Source organism: Aquila chrysaetos, chromosome 18 (genome assembly GCF_900496995.4).
Source record: "Aquila chrysaetos chrysaetos chromosome 18, bAquChr1.4, whole genome shotgun sequence".
In the NCBI taxonomy this organism is placed as follows: domain Eukaryota; kingdom Metazoa; phylum Chordata; class Aves; order Accipitriformes; family Accipitridae; genus Aquila; species Aquila chrysaetos.
This window is the reverse complement of record NC_044021.1, coordinates 25,781,712-25,802,496: the sequence shown is the minus strand read 5'-3', so window position 1 is coordinate 25,802,496 and position 20,785 is coordinate 25,781,712. Positions and strand designations below refer to the sequence as shown.

Here is a 20,785-nt window from a genome sequence, read left to right as displayed (position 1 = left end):
CCTGAAACATAATGTCTTATTAGAAGATATATTACTTATTTTGCTTCAGAAGAAATAAATGTCCATATATAGTCTCTAAGCAGCCTGCCTGCTGTTTAAAATTATAAGCATGCAAATACTGCAAATACAGCGCAGCTCACCGCTTCTGCAGACACCATGACATGTATTGCCCCGTATTTCCATACATTATTACCCATATCCACATTATTTTCCGTACTGGTGAAATAAATGGACATTATGTCTTGCCTTGAAATTAATGAAAATGAGGCTGTCAGTCTTGGGAGGACATTTTGAGAGCTCTGAGAATCTGATCAAATGCAAGGTGCCCTGGGATGACATTTGTATTGGCAGCAATTCCGGTGTTATATTAAAGTTCAAGATGGTATCTTACATGGAATTGTTCCAAGTGCTTCTTCATAGGCCAGGTCAACTTCTCAGAATCTCTCCAGCAGCTCATGGGTAACTAGTTCTGGTCTGAGTAAATTAATACCCAGACTTTTTTTTAAGAGCTTCATTGTTGCTGCTTCCCTGGATTCAGAGTGCCCAGGTTTAGGGCTTGGGAAGGAAGGGACATGGCACATAGTTTATTTGCCTCTCCTTTCTTCTGTCTACTACTTGAGCTTGCAGCACTGATGCAGCATCTCTGCACTTCATCTTTAATGACTGACAGCTCTGTGAGTTCATTGATGGGAGAAAAAGGCAGAACTGCAAGGCAGATTAGCTCTGAGTCCCTCCCAAATTTGTATGTAGACTTATAGTTTGGAGGGGAATGACACTGACTTTGGGAAACAACAAAAATATGTAGAATGGATCTTGTGCTGCCTTGTCCTTCCACGAGACCCACGGTACCGCTTCTTGTTAAAGATGATGTCTGGGGATGCAGTAGTACACACCTGACTGCGTTTCTGCCACTCCTCCATGGATACTTTTAATGTAGGTGCACCTCTCTAGAAAGGCATTAGTGGTCATTTAGGAACTACTTTTTTAGAACATAGGTGGTGTCTTAACTTCTGCGCCATGCATAGATGTGAGCTGACTGGGGAGAGAGCCTCCTGTAGATTGAGTTTCAGCTGTCTAACTTTGAAATCACAGGCTTGGATGCTGTTGATAACAAGGGTCAAATCTACAAAAGGAGGTGGGCGACTGTACGATGTCCAACTTCTACAGCCCTTTCATTGTTCTACCTTAGACACCAGTAGTGCTTGCCATCATTTTCCCCCTTCCTTTAAAGCAAAAAGTATCATTCAGTGATGTTGAGGGATCACCTATGGTTCTTGAAGCAAAGAGGAAAGCTTGCATTTGGTGATCGCTCAAATGCATGTGTTGAGACTGAGCGAGTGAGAGCAATGCTGATTTTTAAACTGAATCGCATGAAGCAGCCTCCTCTCTAGAGGAAGTGATAGAGAACATTGCTGTAATGTCTTGCATCAGTTCCCTGAGCCTCTTTTTGTTCCAGCAGTTCTGTGGCTGATCAGCAGTTTCTCCAGTGATTTTTAATTACAGAGAGGAAAACTGGGTTTTGCTTCACTCACTCGTACATCTGCTATGCTTGTGTTCTTCTAGAAGTGAGGACAGACTTCAGTTCATTCTTTTTGTAAGCCTTAGGGACATTGTTTTGGTTATGTTTCTATGACCCTTACAAAATATTTTTCTTTTTCTAAAAAGCTGAGCATTATTACTACAGAGGTTGTATTGTCTTCACTTGCTGCAAAAGTCATTCAAAGTGATCTAAAAACAAGCTCATCCAGAGCTTTTGAAGAGGCAGTTTACTTCCTCTAAATGTTGGAAGGTGACTTTTATGTTTTAATTCAGTATTTTTAATTGGTTTAAAGTTTCAGGAGATTTGTTGCAGTTCATCACTTCCAGGGTAATTTTAATCTACTATTTCTTTTATTACTTTTTCCTTACAATTTTTAAAACCTTTTTTCTTTTCCATTTTTTTTTTTTAATCCAGTTTTCCTGCTTTTTCTCCCTTTCTCCACATCTACCTGTAAGAGTCCTTCAGTGTTCACATAAGAGTTACATGTAAGGAAGGAAGACACAATAAAATACATGAGAGAGGGAAAATGACTGGGCTTTGCTTGTGACATCCTTCAATTCAGATTCTGTATTGGAGAGAGGGAAGCGTATGTGGTATTTGTCATATCACATACGTTTCATACTACTACAGAACTGTGGAAAATGAAATTACTTGAGAATTTTTGGAATTACCAGTCTTTTTCTCTGAAGTGACACTTTTACAGGTACTTCAGAACATTGTCTCAAGCAAGTTATCTTCTATTTCTACTACTTGTTGCCTCTATGAAATGAGTGAATTTGTCTGAAGGGTGAGAGCCGGACTGCTTTAGGAACACCTTAGCTTTTTCACAAGTCAAAGAGCAGTAGTTCTTTTTGGTAGTGGCAGTTGACAAAGTATTTACTAAATATGAGCTAAAATTTCTCCTTGAATATAGGTTGCAAACTGGGAGAAGCCTCAGATTTTATTGTCCGTCAAGGTACACTTATTCAGGTTCCATCCTCAGCTGGTGATGTTGGTTGTTACAAGATTTGTACCTGTGGACACAGTGGATTGCTAGAAAACTGCATGGAAATGCGCTGTGTTGACCTCCAAAAATCATGCATTGTTGGAGGACAAAGAAAAAGTAAGTAGTAGAACAGTAATTTTATCTTTATACAGCACCTGCTTAAGTAATGAATTTTGAGGTACATATGAAGATCCAGAGGATGTGAATGCAGAGTTTATCAGAAAATACAAAAGTTAATGTTTGCATCGCTATATATAATACTTGTTTCATTCTTACATGTGCTGGAGGTTTCTGTTATTTAAATCAATACTGAACTGTGTCTGTGTCAGCCAGTGAAAGTCCTGTGTGAAGCGTGTTCTTAGTACGCCATTTTTCAACCAAAAGGTCACTGACTTGCCTCACATCCCCTGTATTTTGTGGTGCCTGATAATGGGTAGCTTCCTTTCTGGTAGAACTTGGTGGGAGCTCTGGGGATTGAGGACAGAAAAAGTTCTGAGAAGAGCCAGTAGGCAGCAGGGATAAAGCAACAACAGCAAACCAAATTGATGTCCTTTAAGCATGCCATAGTTCTGAGGTTTAAGCACAGTATAACTGACTATAAACTGCTGCCCATTTCCTGGATTCCCACTTTGCGGGTACTCAGTCTACTTTTAACAGCATTGGATATCCAGTGACCAACAGAGGTGTCTTGGGCAGAGTATGAGAAAAGGCAGAGAGGATTTAATCATACTTTCCATGAATATTCTCCCAGAATCTGTTCTGTGCTTCAGACCACAGACCCCTTGAGCAGGGGGTGGTTTCTCTACTAGCTCCAAATGTTTTTGGGGGTTTTGGTTTTGGTTTGGTTTTGTTGTTTGGTTTGTTTTCTTCTATGGATTTTAAATATGTGTTAAAAAAAAGTCAGAAACTTTTTTCATGAGCTATAACCTCTGGCAAGAAGTTCCGCATGTTAAGATACATGCGCCTAAAAACCCTCCTTTTTTTTTTTTTTTTTTTTTTTTTTGGTGGGGTTTGCAAGGGACTTCTTTTAATTTGAGCCTAGGTAGTTTGCTTCATCTGGTTCTTAGTTCATGAGATTCATCCTAATTCTTGTATTGAAAAAGCTGATGAATTATTGTTACCTATTTGCCTCCTCTTTCATACCTCTGTGATATTTCCCTCAGTTTTCTGAGTTTTTCTCCAAGCCAGTTCCTATTCTATTTAATAATTCCTTATATGAAAACAGCTGTATACTTTTGATCATATTCATTACCCTACTGTGTACCTTTTTCTAGTTCTTATATTTTCTTTTGAAATGGGAACTGGAACTTCATGCACCATTCACAATGCAAGTGCCCAATCAAGTGTATATAATAGCAAAATGATGTTCCTTTCATAATTATGCTGAACGTTATTTTTTTTTTGGCTACTAATTATTCTATTGAGGTCATGCTTTCACAGAGCAGTCTATTGTAACACCATGGTCCAGTTCTTAAGTGGAAATGGTCAGCTCATAGCTCATTGTGTGAATTGTAGAAAATTACTTTATGTTCACTACAATGAATTTCCTCTGATATATCCTTTCCTAGATGCTGAGTGTGGTGAGGTTTTTCTTGCTGTTCTTCATTATTTGGTCCTTTGTACCTTAATGTTATTGATATACTTTGTCATGTAAATACTTGCAGTTTTTTGGATTACATAAAAATATGTTGAACAGAACAGCCACTGCATAGATCATGGAGACTCCTCAGGTGACCTCCCTTCATTGTACGTTTATTCTGTTTCACAGTTATTTATCCATGTGAGCGCCTTTTTTTTCCTATATCTACTTTTTTTTCTTGAAAGCCTGTGTTAAAGAGCTATTATATGTCTGTTGGGTATTAAAGTGTATCAACCTGATTTTCTGTTGTTGACATGCTTATTGACTCCTTCAGATAATCCTAAAAGATTTGTTTCCTGACTTGCACAAAAACTGATATTCCTTCCCCCAATGTATCATATTTAGGCATGTGTCCACTGATGCAAACTTTTATACTTTTACCACATTTGTTGCACAAACTTAAGTTTACCTATCTTTATCATCCACAGAACCTTTTTTTTAAAAAAAAAAGTATCTATTTTAGCCACTTGCATTGGTATTTTAACAATAAAAGAATGCTAATTTTCTCTTTCTTGGCTTAGATTTAAATTATTAATTTTCTAAAATAACTTTACTGTTACTTTTCAGAGATTAAATTGGCGTGGGTAACAGGTGTTAATTGGGTTCTACCTAATCTGACAGTCAAAGTAGTTGAAAGAGACGTGACAAGTGATGCTTCTTAAAAGATGATATTGATTTATTTTCAGATTTATTCATTGCTTGAGAGCTTTAAAGGTATATTTTTGTCATGCAAACAGGCACTGTGCTCTTTGGGGAGGAAAAAAAAAAAAAAAATAAATAAAAAGCTACTACTAAGATAGGGAAAAATCTTCCAAAATGTCTTGAATATAAAATGGAGTCTGTGCTGAGCTGTAAACTGTCTGAAGCTGATGTCTTTGAATCAGTCGGCAAGCAAGAGATGTTCTGCTAGTGAACAGTTAGATTTGAGCACTGGACATTGTTTAGTGTCTGTAAATCAGCCCTTTTAAAACATTGTCAGACTGAAGTCCAAGCATAACTAAAGAAAGTCAAAGATACCTGATAAGTCCAAAATAAGAGTCACTTTTTTTTTACCATGTAATAAAAACTATTTTCACATTAAGTAAATCTTAAGAAGCAAAGCACTTGTTGTAGTTACATTTGTCACAAACATAATTTTCAGATTGTATCCAAACCCTGAAATCATGAAAGAGTAGCTAATTGGGATATTTCTTTCTCTTAAAAGATACCAAGCAGAGCTAAATAATCAATCGTACAATTATTTTCATCACTCAGGAAAGTCTGCCTGCAATGTTCCATGCTTTTGCAGCTTGTAATGGTTTGGTTTGGGGGGGGGGGGGGTTGGTTCATTCAAAGAGGATAAAAGTCAGCCAAACTTAATTAAAACTTTTTTTTTTTAATTGCCAAATTGGTACTATTTGTTCATGCAAGCAGAACACTGAAAACATCTTAACCTTAATGATATATTTGATGGGTAGTTACAGAAAGTTTCTGGTGAAAGTAGATGCTTTTAAAATACAGTCATTAGCAAATATATTATTTAAATGGTGACTGAAACTTTTTATGGACCATTCTGTCCAAAGAAACCTGCACTTTTTCAGATTATTGGTGAAAATAATCACAAAAATTTCTGAAGCTGTATTTGCGTTTTGTTTGCACAGTGTACAGCTGTCACTTGTTGTGGTAACTAACAACAATATATGTAGCTGGTAGGTATTCAGCAAGTGTAGTCCTTTTAAAAAACAAACAAACAAACAAACAAACAAAAACCAAACGAACCACCACAAAACCAAAACCAGACAGCTTTCTCTCTTTTGCCATAATTACTCATTAAATGTGTGTGGTGATTAAGACTCTAGGTATTATATAATGAAAGATAGAAATTACTACATTCCAAATTCATTAGATGATGTATTGAAAACAAATAATTAAAAATTTATGGTCACCATATGGACTTTTTGTAGTGACTATATTTAATTGGCTTATATGTTGGTTGCAAACAGCCAGGGTTTAGTCATAAAATCAGAACTGTGGATTTTAAAACCATTCTCTATAAACCAAACAACCCTGAATGCTTTATCAAATGCTGGGTTTTTGTGTTGTGAATTGACTCCAGTTAATGAAATGACTGCTGATGAAGAGGACGGTTCGCTGTGTGCACTCTTTGATAGTGAAAGCCAATAGTCTTGCAAAGTTTTTGAGTGGATCCTAAGTCGGTTACTATTTACTCTGAAGAATCACCTAAGAGATCTTGTGTTTGGCATTACCTTCAAACCTTGGAAACTTTTCTTCTTCCTTGCTGACAAATTCCTTCTTCCTTGAGTAGTACTGTCGTTGAAACGGAGCTTTCTGTGCTACAGAGGCTTTCTCTCCCATCCCCTCTTGTTCTGCCATCATTTGGCTAGGAGTACCTCTTCCAAACTGCTCAAATGCTGAGGATTTTCCTTGTGCCCCTGTAATATTTTTCAAAAATTCTAATCCTTAATTTCAACCCTTTGAAAAGAGATTAGAGAGAATTGCCTTATTTCGTAAGGCAGTTACTCTTATGTGAGGAGCTGTGTATTTGTTGGTAGTCTTTAATAACCAATTTGGTATGGATAGATTGGCTGTCACCAACATGAATTGATTTGACATAAAACATACAACACAGTGAAGGGCAGTCATATGGACAGTTCACAAAACCAAACTGAAATTGCTAAATTGAAGAGAAATTCCTGAAGTTTGCGGTTTGGTTCTTAGATTCAGGTGTGAAAAAGTTACTGACTTATAAAATGCAAAAATTAGGCAGGTTGCTCCATCCTTAAAAAGCTGCTGTGATGGTGTCAGTTGCATTACTAAGGGCTCCTTTCTGAAAACCAGTGGGTGAACATAGACCCCTGTATTTGTGTGTGTGTCTTACGCTGAATCTAGATCTGGGTTTCTGTTCAGCTTTGCTACAATCTTTCTTGTTCCCTGCTTTGGACAAAGCTGCATTGTAACTTGTACTGCTTGTTGAGGCTGAAATTATGACTATAATGGATATTGCAAAACAATAAAGACTGGAGTGAAGCATTGGCACTTTTTCCCTCTTGACAAAAAGTACACACAAAGGAATGAAATGAGCACTACAGAGGAGTTTTGCATTATGTATGAGGCTGAAAGTTTAGCAGTCTTACATAAAATTAATTTAGGACGAGAATGTGTCTATACAAAAGCTTTACCCTTGAAAAAATATTGAGCTTGCTAGCCAGAATTTATTTACCACTTCTTCAGTTTTCTGAGTGTATTTCTTTTTGCAGCTTTAAATTGTTCTTGGGGGGAAGAAAAAAAAGGAAGAAAAAAGAAAACCTAACTTATACAGGCTTTGAAAGGATAAAGTGCTTGCTTCCTTGTTTAACTAAATAATCAAAACCACATGTGAACAGACTTTAAATGAATAAAGTAAAACCTGAGATCTAAAAAAAGATAGAAATTTCAGTGGGAAAATAAGCTGAATAAGGGAAATTACAGGAACAATTAATAATGAAAATGTAGTGTCTATGTAATACATATGAGTATATAGTCTTCTGATATATTTGCATTAATTGTATCCATTCACCTAATTTCTTTTATTTTAAGGCCATGGAACGTCCTTCAATATAGATTGTAATGTCTGTTCATGTTTTGCTGGAAACTTGATATGTTCTACGCGTCAGTGTCTAACTGAGCATAGTTCAGAAGATGAACGTCGGAAGTTTACAGGTAACTTTCTGAACTATGGAAACCATAAGCTTCATATTCTTAGAGCAAGGATTATCTTCTAAATTCTTTCTACAGTATTAATGCACAATACCTGATAATTTGTTATTAATATGTTCTTTTAACTATTTATTTTTCTCATGTCCAATCTGCACTTCAGAAAAAACACACACCTTTAAAAAAAAAAAACACATGGTACTGAAAAATAAAACCTCAGGTGATATGTAAAAATGGGTAGAGACAGGGTAATGCCACTGAGGACAAGAGATAAGGAGTTTGGGGAAAAAATGGAGAAAGCTGAGTAGAATTAGCCAGGAGTCAGGGCACAAACTTCCCTTCCTACTACTTTTAAGTGCATATGTGCTACGGCATTGCTAAATTGCAGGAGGGAGGAAGTGGCTGAAGATATGGCACTTTGCATTTACTGAAAGGCAAAAATATCTTAGTGACCCCTTGTGTATCTTCCGTCATAGAAAATAAGTCTGCACCAAATTCCTGTTTTGTGTGTTGCTTTTTGCTTTTACAGGTTTACCATGTAACTGTGTAGATCAGTTTGTACCAGTATGCGGTCAAAATGGACGCACGTATCCAAGTGCATGTATAGCTCGTTGTGTTGGGCTCCAGGACAATCAATTTGAATTTGGATCATGTATTTCCAAGGATCCTTGTAACCCTAACCCTTGTAATAAAAATCAGAGGTAAAAGCAGAATATGTTTTTAAGTTTTTCTTTGGCATCTTCTACTTGTAAAGCAGATTTATTTTTATTTTGAATGTCTTGTATGTTGTAGTAACGTTCTACTTTGGGGATACTCCAATAAAAATAACTGTTTGAAATAGCTACTTTTTATTTATCATAGTTAGTAATGGACTGTAATAACTGCCAGTTCTTTGTTCTGTTTATGTAGTGCTATATTGTTTAAATTCATTATGTGGATCTTGGTTTTAGCAGTAAAAGGGATTTATGTATACTTTCAAAAGTGAGAGGATCACCTTTTGTTGAAATGGCTATAAGTTTCATTTTACTACTTTGTTTCACACCTTCTTCTAGTAGTTTAAAAAAAACCCCACACCTGTATTCAAGACTTGGAGTCAGTCTTGCTTATTCAGTCAATAATCTGTGCTTTTTATCTCTAAAATAGGAAAATATTGATCACTCTGAAACACAAGTTAATTAGCTTGATATCTTGTGAAAACTATGTCTCTACAGTCTCTGTTTTTTCAATGTCGGAAAAAGCAAAATCTGTATAGACAAACATATTAAAACAAAAATATGCTCTGTACTAGTGTCAGGAGAAAAGAAAATCTGACCTTTCTTACAGAAATCAAAGTCTGTAGCTCATAATATTGGCCCCTGTCTTCAATTTTCTCAGTGTTGTGCAATACTGCAGTCTCCTTTGAATTTGTACATTTTTCTGTTTTGAAAGAAAGCCACCATAAGAAGTTGTGTAATACTGTGCTTTCATGAAAACTGATTATAGCAATTTTGGGTTTTATCTTTTTCAGCACTTTAAATGCCTTGGTGCTATAATAACCATTATGGCATTGAAAATTGGAATTTCAAAGCTGCATTGTGGATATACACTTTTTACCTCATATTTTTAATTTGGAAAGTATAGAGAGGTTTTTCAGTTTTACAGAATAATCATTATGCTTAGAACCTCAACTTGTAGTTTCAGTAAAGGACTGTACACAATATGGTTTTCTGGGTCAGTTTGATAATGTAGCGTAAACTAAACATGCTCATTTTAAAACATCTCTGAAGCACTTAGTATCTATTTAAGATCTTACATTCCACTGTAAAGTGTTTAAATCTCAGAATTTCCAAGTCTTCCCTAATATAAAAGGAAAATGTGGACACCAGCACTCAGAAAGAATAAGGACATATTGTACACAATCCAGTGGTAGCATTGTTGTCATTTATAGAAAGAGGAGATTGTTAACAAAGCCATTTGACCTTTCATCAGTTTATTCATGAAACTCTATCGGCTGGCATTTCTCTAGCGGAGGGATGTCTTGCAGGGCGTATGGCAAATGTTTTGCAGATAAGACCATGGAAGGTACGTATTTAACATAAAGGGGAAAGAATTTCTGCGGTTTATTGCTCTTTACTTATCTGTGAAAGCTTGAGAGGGATGACATGCCAAAAAAGGTAATTGTGTTACTACTAGATTTTTCCATTTGTTTGCAGTCATCCCCAAGGTTGGATGTGATAGAATATCCTGAACCTACAAAGCTAGATATTTGTAACTGAAACCATATAATCTTGTAAGTCTTGTTTTCACTACCTTCTCAAGGAAGGGTGAGGCTAGACCTCTGCAGTATAATCTTTTTCTCTTGCAGTTCACTGTTTTCATGTTTTCCCTAGTTTTCCTTAAATATGCATTTACAAAATGAAGCTTGGCAGTAGGTGAGAAGTTTATGGAAGCCTTTTTTGAAAATCCATTGAAAAATACTTGGTAAAAGATAAATTTTAGTGGAAACTGAAACTGTAGTTGTGTTCACATACATTGACTGAACATGGTGTGAAGCAGTTCCAGGTTTGTGATGAGACCTGCAATTGGCTATTCAGAATATTTTATCACTTGTATTTCCTGCAGCTCTGCTGAAACATAGTTAGCTCTAAAGCACTGGAGAAGATTTCACTGAAAATACTTTCCCTGAATATTTTGAGACTTAAAAAAAAAAAAAAATCCTATGACGTGATATGAAATTATTACTACTTTATGCAGGTGCATACCAAAGAAACAAGTTTGCCTGACTAGTTTTGGAAAGTTCGAATGTAGCCAGCATGAATGTGTGCCAAGGCAGTTAAATTGTGACCAGACACGGGATCCTGTTTGTGACACAGACAATGTGGAATACAGTAACCTGTGTACTTTGTACCAAAAAGGAAAAAGTTTAGCATACCGAGGAACCTGCCAGGTAGGAAGTGGTTCTAGCATTAAATATCAAATCATCTTTGTTCTTTAATGTTCAACTTTGCAATATTCTGGGTTTTTGCAATATTCTGGGTTTTTGCAATATTCTGGTTTTTATAGCTTACAAAATGTTTTCATTGACAGGAATCCTTTAAAAGCGTAATTTTAACTAGTATAAAAAATACTCTCACAAAATTATATTCAGAATTTTGTCAAGTGTTTCTCTGCTTTATTTAACAGTTGTCTCAAAACCAATCAAAAGCTTTACTTACGCTTTCTTGGGGATATTGCTCTGATATTTATATTAAGTCTTCCTATATTTTTCACTATTAAAGCTTGCACTGAGGTGTGTTTGCAGTAATTAGTGCAGTTCCTTGGTTAGTCAAACACTGGTTTTTATCAATTTGAACTTGTTTTAAATAAAAATTAATGCCCAGTCATAGAAAGTCTTTAGCATTTTGTGTGATAGTGCCCCAGGTTTACCAAATTCATTGTTCAGGATCTATTTACACTTAAGTTTTGTTGGAGACTGGGCAGTCTGTCGTATTTTCTTTAGTTAGTCTGGATTGGAGTACTTCATACTAATCCCTAAGAAGGATTAGGATTAGGTTTAGTTCTTCCATCCCACCGCTCCCTATAGTGTTTGTAGACAACCTATTTCTATCGCTTCACAAGAAAAGCCAGGAACTACTCTTTTCAAAGTTGCTGGCTTTACCTTACCGTTGATAGACTTCATCTCCAGGTTTTTCTCAAATGATGAAGATTAATTTGAGACCTCCTTTTGGTCTCAACTGATGGATGTTCTTAGAAGTACAGAACATTTTTTCAGGTTTTTTCTGTATTATAGATGCTATTGCTCTTTTAACCCACTTAATTTCTGCCTTTCTGTCTTTATACCTTCTTTTTCTTGCCCTTTTTCAGCAACTTCGTTAAGTACAGATAATTCTTCTCATTGCACATCAGATATCTCATGAGATACTCAGAGAATGTTCAGCCCTTGAACAGTAAGAATCAAAGGAATATTGCATGGCTGGTTTTTTTCTCCAGCAGTTATATGTCTAGTTGTATCCATGTTCACGAAGTTTTTGACACTGGTAGCTTTACGCTTTCCTTCTCGCTTTTATAGGGGAGATGACTGCAAGATACGAAACTATTTGGGGTGCTCACATTTACTTGTCCTCTATGTGTGGTGTTGTTTGCTTAGGTGTGTAACGCAGAAACTGTAGTTGTCTTGCTATTTAGGGGATATACAGTGATCATATAGCTATGGTCACTTACTTGAAATACTAGTTAGTTTAATAAAATACTTACACCTTAGCAAGAAATTAAGGAATGAGTTGTGTCATTTCACAAGACTTTGGACACAAGTATTAGTCATACCTTGTCTGCAAAGAGTCAGCAGTTCCGTTTGCTTCTGTCCATGGTCAAAAGCTTAAGTTTATTGGCATTTGACGTCTTGAGTGTGTTGGACTAATATACGTGCCCAGGTGGGATAGGAAGAAACTACATGACAATTTTCTTTGATTTTTATATGTGCTTGAATCAAGTGACACACTAGATGTGTCCTTTTTCCTCTCAGAAAATCATGATAAACATATTTTTACAGATGTAAAGGTCTCAACAATAAATATATTTTTGACAGAGGTGTCTAGTAGTGGGTTTTACTCTTTTGGAGTAAACGTATACATTTAACTTCTCAAATAATGTGTTAGAAGTACATGCGCGCACACTGAATTTTAAGAACACAAAACCACAGAGATGAATAAATCATTAATGTCATTGAAATATCAATAAATACTGCAATAGCAAATATTTATAAAATAATTTTATTAATAAAATCATAGTTTGTTTATTACATAATAAAATTATAGTAATAGTAAATTTATTAGCTTTAAGAAATAAGTTAATTTAAATGACATGGTCATTTTATTTAAGCATTAGCACAGAACAGAAATTGTTTCCCAAAACATGTCTTATTGTACGTTTCTGATTCCAACTTACATTTTTCTGTCATCTTCTTTAAGTACTTACTCTTTGCATTTATTACCCATTCGTAAACTGTCAGGTTATTTACTCTAGATTTCCTGCTTTTTTGAATGTTTGACAGTATTAGCAGCAAATTCCCACTTAACTTTGGTTTTCCTAATGTTAAAACTACTCTGAACCTTCTGTAGCACGAATAAATTGATCCTTGAAACATTTCTGTGTGTTTCAGCCATTTTGCAAATCAGTGGAACCTGTATGTGGACATAACGGAGAAACCTACAGCAGCGTCTGTGCTGCCTATTCCGACCGTGTGGCTGTTGACTATTACGGACACTGTCAGGCTGTAGGTGTTCTCTCAGACTACGGTTTTCATTCAGAGTGTGCCTTTGTTAAGTGTCCCCAGCTTTCCACCACTGGCTGCAAACCGGTTATTGCACCAGGTATGTTAATTTGTTGGAGTTTACTGCGGATAGGAGAGAGTCTCTCCAGGCTGTGTGTACAAATCGGTCTATATTTGGAACAAAACTTATGCTTTAAAACATTATATTCCATAATGTCTTTGAGCCTTCTAAGAGAAAGGATGAAGTAGAGATCTTAGGGCTAGAACAAGCCAGTATCAGGACTCAGCCAACTAATTCTGAAGCGGAAAGGCCTTGGCTTGAGGAGTCACGCTCCTTCGGTCTTCAGAAACTTGCAGCTGTCCCCATAGGACTGGTTTGGGAGAAAGGAATGAGGTCTGTGGTGTCTAGGGTAGAATGTCACTGGGAATCGGGTGACTAATTTTTCGGAAGTGGCAGCACAGATACCACACTGGAATGCCAAACTGTCGTCAGAGTTCCCAGAAGAACAAAGATGATATTTAATTAGAAGACAGAGTGAGATACCGTATGTATTTATAGTACTGTGAAAGAGGAAGACAGTAGGAATAGTTTTGCAGTTGTGCTGTTTTGAACTGTTTTTTTATTGTTTTCACAAATCCTTGCTTTATGAAACAGTAACTAATCACAGGTAATACACAGAGCAAGGAAAGCTCAGTTTTTAAGAAGAAACAGTTTTATGCATTTTTCTCATTCACAGGTTTGAAAAAGGGTCTTTGTGCTTTGGTATTACATGTAATATTGTAGAAGTCACTCTGTGAACGTGAATTATATATAATAAGTTGGGGGGGTGAATTAAATATACAGTCATGGGTGGAAAGTTGAAATACTAGCTCTGGTTTCCGAGATGGTGAGGAAAAACAGTAGAAGAAACATGACATGCTTCTGTGTTAAACACGAAATCTGTCAGGCAAGTCCTTTCCCCCCCTTATATAAAGATTCTAAGCTCCAACATGGTATAACTGCATAAATTAATGTTTGTTGTGCATAACTGCTTCTGTCACATCCTAGCTATTTCAGCTCTTGAAATTCTTCATTTCTATAGTTGTACATGCATGCATCCATACAAAATCTTGGCTTGTGGTACACAAAGTGCCTGTGGTTTTTAGCTTTCAGTAATGCATCATCTTGAAACAAATGAAAATTCATGTTGTTGCTTCATGTTGATAGTAGTAAATGTGTGTTGAAAGGTGACTGCTTTTGCATTATAAATGTTTTCAACATTAAACAATCTTAGAAATTGTGCAATTCTGCTATCAAATTGAAACATTTACTTTGCTTTGGTAGTTTTGCTATTTTCATTCTTAGTTAATGTTCAACTTTTGACCTCTGCTTACTTAAAAGTGAAAAGACTATTTGCTTTTATTTCTGAGATTTATTTTTTTTTTTTTTTTTTTTTTTTTGTTATTCACATAGGAGCCTGCTGTCCGTTATGTGCTGGAATGCTGAGAATCTTATATGACAAAGACAAGCTGGATACTTTTGCAAGGGTAAACAGCTTAATCATGCCTTATGTTAAATGGTACACGGAAAAGTCAAGTTACTGTATACTCTCTCCTGAAAAGTTAACACATTATAGAACCAATTATTTTCAGTTTGTAGTGTGTTTTGTTTTTTTTTTCCTTTATACTGTTTATACTTTCCTCTATTTCTTAATATCAGGTGTAGAAATTGAATTACAATGCAAAGCAAAACAGAATTAGAGTAGGTACAAAGCAGCACATCCAGGTTTGCAGTTTAAATTACTTGTAATAGTAAAGACAAATGATGCGGGATCTGCATCTATCTCATAGTAGTAATACAGTGTATATTTGTTTTTATGGCCTTTTTGCTAAGATTATTCTGGTAGCTCACTATTTCCTAATGTAGGTAACTTAGTTCTGACATTGTCTTATGTTTAAATTGGATGTTTTTACACTCTTTGGGTTATGTAGATAGTTGTCACTGATTTTGTTGCTCGTCAGCCAAAATGTTGGATTTTAATTTAATATCTCTGTAAGCTAGACACCAGCATCCTTCATTGCTGCTCTTTGAAAACCTCCAGTGTAAGATGGATCTTCTCATGTTGATTGTCTGTCACTGAACACAACATACTAGGCCTAGACTCCCCATGTGGTGTATAAAAGGATTGCACTTTATTGACTCCTGCTTTTATGCTTCGGTATATGGAACAGAGCAGAATGCTTGACTTTTGGCACAACATCACAACAAAATAGAGTAGTATGACAATCATACCTGGTGAAGCAAAACAATTCATGTTTGCATCTGCATGTGATTTTCATTTTTTAAATATCAAGACGACAGAACTTTGCCAAAACAGTATAAACTTACATTAACCTGTTTATATGTTTAGAAGAAGAGATAATTAGCTATTATTGTAAAAACACAGGAAAATTTAGCTTGAACGTGACCCATGGAGATCGTCTAGTCCAACCCCCTCAACTCAACTCCAAGCAGGATTAACTCCAGTTAGATCAGCTTGGCCAGCTGGGTTTTTAAAACCTCCAGGAGTGGAGGTTCTGCAAGCTGAATGCCGCTGGACTCTCCCCAGTTCATCAGTGTGGCCTGGGGAAGGGGGCAGGGTGTAAATAAAGGGGGTCGATGATTTCTGCTGGCTCTTCTTGCTGTTGCAGCCCTGTCTTCACAAAGCCATAGCTCTTCGTTTCTGGTGGCTCTTGGAACAGGTTCTGTGATAGTAAAGGAGTGCCAGCTGGTAGGGCTGCCCTGCCTCTTGTTTCCCAGCATGGGACTACAAGCCACTGTAACAGATAACCATTTACGTTATTTTGAGGTACATGATACATATATACATTAACCATGAAGGTGGACAACACCACATATCAAAACCGTGGTTAATTTAAAAAGTAAATAATTTTTTCCCCTTCTTCCTTTCACTTTTTTAATGGTTTTTGGGGGGTTGGTTTGGGGGTTTTTTTAAATCATAAAATCATTTTTTAGAATTATGTTTTAGAATGATAGAATCATTGAATTGTTTAGGTTTATTGCTAGAGATTAGAACTGAGTAATTTAATGGCTGAAACAAATTTTCTGGCATGACATCAAGTTATTAAAACTGAAGAGGAGAAATGTAATTTTGCATAATACCACATCATCCACAAAGTTCTTTGTTTTCTTCCAGGTAACAAATAAAAAGCCTATAACAGTACTTGACATACTTGAGAAAATCCGCCTACATGTCTCAGTGCCACAGTGTGATGTGTTTGGATACTTAAGCATAGAATCCGAAATTGTGATTCTCATCATTCCTGTGGATCAGAACCCCAAACCATTGCAGGTAGACTATGTATTATGTATGGACTATGTATTATGGATAGTAAGATGTGTCTTGAGACTCCTGCTTTTCTGGTAAGAGGCTTTTGAGTGTGGGTAGTTAGAGGGGGGAGGTGAAGGGGGGCCAAGGATAGAGTAGTATGACTTTTGTTTTAAAATTAATAAATGCAGAACCCTCAACTTTCTATGGCTAAAATAACAGAAAATATAAACTGATGAAAATAAATAAATTACTGAATGACCTCTTAAATTAATTGTATATTAAATGCATACTAGCATATGAAATGGTACTCCTTTGTCTCCAGTGTCAGGGTTAAAAGTAGATTGAAGTATACATGATAGTAGGCTGAAGCACATCATACATATTGATATCATATTAATCCATTGCACGCGTCTTGATGTTAAGCAGTAGCTCATACCAAAGAGGATCTGTTGAGACTATTCTGAGACCATCCTGGTTTTGATATTCCTTTTTACCTTATGGTAAAAAGTGCTGGGAGATCCCAGTTAAAAAGGAAATCATATTCCAATAAGCTGCCCAACTTGCTGTGTCATAGTTAGTTCATGCTAGCAAACAAGACCCTAATGCTCACAGTGCTAAACTCTAAAGGTAAACCAACAAATGCAGCTCAAAGTTCTTACAGTATTTTCTTAGGAGCAGTTCAGAGCAATAGAAGTAAGGCTTTGGCTATGTATTGCATTATTATTGTCTTGGAGCTGTTGCTTCATTTTTACTTTCTGCTTGTTAACCTTTGCAAGACCAGTGAGGGCGTTTTCTTCCTATTAAAAGGAACATAATTCCTTGCCATTTTTATAGTTGTTTCTAATAGTCTTGCCTGGCCCTGCTGACAGCACTCTATAATGAAGTCCCTCTGCACATTAGGTGCTCTGACTGGTCCATTCTGTTACCTGACATCTTGATGCGTACTAGCGCAAAATGAAGGATTTAGCTTTGATAAGGAAGGGGAGAGAAAACCCACCCACAATCTCTCTTATCTTTGACAATACAAACAGAATTCAGGCAGGTTCATTTCCTTGTTTTTTATTTTATATTGATGGCTGCTTCCCATTTCCATATTACTTCTACAGTCTTAATTTTGCATGCTCAGTATTGCTTCTGGGACTGGCTAAAGTTACGGTATAGTGTGAGGGGATAGAATCACTGCCATAAACTTGGTCAAGCTGCAGTATGTAATAGGGTAGTTGTTTCTCAGGCAGATATATTGTGTGTATTCTGCTTGCCCATGCTACTAGAGCAAGTCTGTTATGTCCAGCTCAGCTCCACCTTACGTCTCCACCTTTAGCAGACATAGCCCAAAATGTTACCAGGATTTAGGAAGCAAAGTCTTGAGCCTTGCCAGTGTGGTCAGCTCTCACCCCATCTGCAGCAGGTGCTGTCAGACTCCTGGGGAGGGATGGACCCTCTGGAAGCAGAGAGGCCACCTGAAACCAGGGAGAGCTGCTCATCTCACTGGTGACACCCGTTACGGAGTTAGAAGTTCCTCAACTTTCAAAGCTTTGGGCCTCCTGATACTAAATTTGTCAAGTTAAAACTTCACCAGAGGAGCTTCCAAAGCTGTTAAGGAGACGTAGTGCTCAATTGATTTCTGGGTTGCAGTAGAAGGTGGAAAAGTGGATTTTCTAACATAAATTCATAATTATCATCAAGTCATGGGGGAATGGAAACCTGGAAACCTGGGTTTTCTCATGTTTTCCTATTACTTCCATTCTTCTCTTCCCATAAAAGAAATCAGTTTTCCCTGATTTGGAAGAAAAAGCCCAGTAAGTAGAAAATCCTGATTTCTCCACTGTTGCAGACTTCAAGGCAGTATCTTGGTCAATCAGGAAGGAAGTCCTCAGTTTTAGAGGTACTTACTTTAGTTATCATTTACTGTGAGCTTTTTGGCATCAGTGTTCAAAACACATCACCCACGGTAACTTTTATGTAGCTTCCTTCCTTCCCTTTTGCTACTACTCAGGGCTTCCACAGTACTTCTCATAGTACCAAAGTCTATGATAAGAGCTCCAACGTTTTCTAAGAAATACTCCCAAAAATTATATAAATCTTACATGCTGATGGGAATAACTCAGATTTTCTTTCCTGAATTTTGCCATCTAGCAACATTTTTGTATTGGCGTTTTACATGGCAAGAAGAGAAATAAAACTTTTTTTTTTTCCCTTAGATTGAAGCCTGCAATAAAGAAGCAGAAAAGATAGAGTCACTGATAAATTCAGACAGTCCAACATTAGCATCACATGTGCCGCTGTCAGCTCTAATTGCATCTCAAGTACAAGTGTCGTTTAGCATTTCTTCTCCTTCTGTTAAAGTGGTGCCTGTTCTGCACTCCCTGTTCATAAGCCTTTTATTCACCTTGTCAGCGTTAATATATTATATATAACTGCTTAGAAAATATGCATGAGTATTGCGGTGTTTTATATTGTGAAGGACATTCAGAATTGTTGATCACTGAACCAGAAAAAAAAAATTGTAGAAGATTTGATGAACTAATATTTTTTTCAATGAAGAACTAAAAGTATTTGGAATAATGTGAAAAGATTATTCTTTTATTCACTACTAGTCAGATGACTGTTTCAGCACAGTTAGATTGTTTTCCATTGATCTTGGAAACATAAAATACTCTGGAAGGTTCTGACGTTATGCCTGTATGATTTTTGCAAGAAGGGATCGCATAGGGGTTTTTTTCGGCAATGAACAAAACAGTGTTTGGAGTTCATTGAAGAATCTTAATTTTATATTATTCAGATGCATATCAGTGACAATGAAAAGCACGCACCTATTTTAAACATCATTTTTGGAAGAAACTAATTGCTGCTACTTAATTACCTTACCAAAAATTTAAGACTTTATTCTCATGTAAATATGCTTTCATATTTTATTATGAAGAAAACTAACTAGCCCTGGGCCTATTTCAGTAGACGTCTTTACTTGGACTAGTGAAGATTTGCAGGACATTGGGCTCAATGCTTGTAAAATGACAATCAAGCTCTATACTAGGACCTGACTTCAGTGAAGAAATATGTTCTTTTTATAGTTTTGTACATTTCAGAATCTCATATTGGATGCAAAATTATAAAGAATCTCAGTATCTATATTTAAGTGCCATTTAAAATATTGCAGTATTTGCATGTTATCTAATGAAATTTATACTTTAAATGTTTATACAAACAGTATGTTTTATTACTTATTGTATTTTATGCACCTGACCTTAGTCTACATGAAGTATTTTATATCAGTATTATGATAGCCAACTCTTGAAGTATATACAGAAAAACTTATTTTTGCCAAAATGCTGAACTTCGAAAGAAAGCACTGAAAACTTTTTGAACATGTATGTTGTTGTAGCATGTTTGTAGCGATTATTTTCTGCTAAATCTTTTAAATACAAAAGTATTAAAGCTTTTTATTTTAATAAAACACTTTGTCATGTGTCCTTGTATACGAATGCATGTGATTTTATAGAATTTTGCAATACAGCATATATTTTTCTTTCTCTCTCAAATCAACACTTAAAACTAACTGCAATTGCATACATTCATGACTCACACAGCTTACTGTTTCCAAATAAAGTACATTTCAAGGGGACTTTGGGGGCTCTGGTTTTTTGGGTTTGTTGGGGGGGGGTGTTGGGTTTTAGTTTTGTTTGTTGGGGTTTTTTTTGTTTTTTTTACCAAATCTGTGTCACATGCATGTAATTTATGCTATGAGTGTCAGACTCGATTAAGTATAGAAGAATGTAGATGTCTTTATGGGACCCTCTTGGGTAAGGTTACAGTCATCCTCAGTTTGGATTTGGAAAAGACCTCTCTCGCCTACAGCTGGAAGCCTGCACAAACGTTCAGGACAGAATTGGTACCTTATTTGTACCCAAACTTTAAGGCTCAACCTCCTCCAAAGCAAACGGAGTGACTAGATGCAAGCCGACAGAGTGAGTTTCTTTGAAACCTCCATCCGTTGCTTTTCTAAGCATATCTCTGTTGTTTGTTGTCCCTTAATGAGTGAAGAGCACTTTTCTGTTTTAAGGGCAGTTGTACTCTGTATATAGTTTCTGAGTACTTTTGGTAGAGGAGTACAAATGCAGATAATCTTTGGAAGTGTTCTTGCCAAATAACTCCACAAAGGCTCATGCACATAATCATCGAAGTCTAGGTACAAAAAACTTGTTGAATATGTTTATAATCCGTTTCTGAAATTTCTTCTGTGGGTTCTTTAGAAACTTGGACACAAGAGTAAAATGAATGCATTTGAAAAGCTTTTTGAACTGAAGTGGCTTAGGTGGTCTCCCCAGAAACTGCAAGCAATTCAGATGGTTTATTGAATTCCTTATTTCTC

At 36.2% G+C, this 20,785-nt stretch overlaps 1 protein-coding gene across 3 annotated transcripts in view; it reads left to right on the top strand.

Annotated features, from left to right (window-relative positions):
• RECK (reversion inducing cysteine rich protein with kazal motifs) overlaps positions 1 to 19,870 on the top strand; it is a 63,973-nt gene extending 44,103 nt beyond the window's left edge. For all 3 annotated transcript variants that reach the window (XM_030041597.2, XM_030041599.2, XM_030041598.2), the window contains 8 exons: positions 2,454 to 2,642; positions 7,741 to 7,863; positions 8,387 to 8,558; positions 10,591 to 10,783; positions 12,995 to 13,205; positions 14,559 to 14,632; positions 16,282 to 16,437; positions 18,618 to 19,870. In XM_030041597.2, the coding sequence (XP_029897457.1) occupies positions 2,454 to 2,642; positions 7,741 to 7,863; positions 8,387 to 8,558; positions 10,591 to 10,783; positions 12,995 to 13,205; positions 14,559 to 14,632; positions 16,282 to 16,437; positions 18,618 to 18,833 (1,334 nt within the window). In that variant the 3' untranslated portion in view covers positions 18,834 to 19,870. The remainder of the gene's footprint in view (positions 1 to 2,453; positions 2,643 to 7,740; positions 7,864 to 8,386; positions 8,559 to 10,590; positions 10,784 to 12,994; positions 13,206 to 14,558; positions 14,633 to 16,281; positions 16,438 to 18,617) is intronic.
• Positions 19,871 to 20,785: the final 915 nt, after the last annotated feature.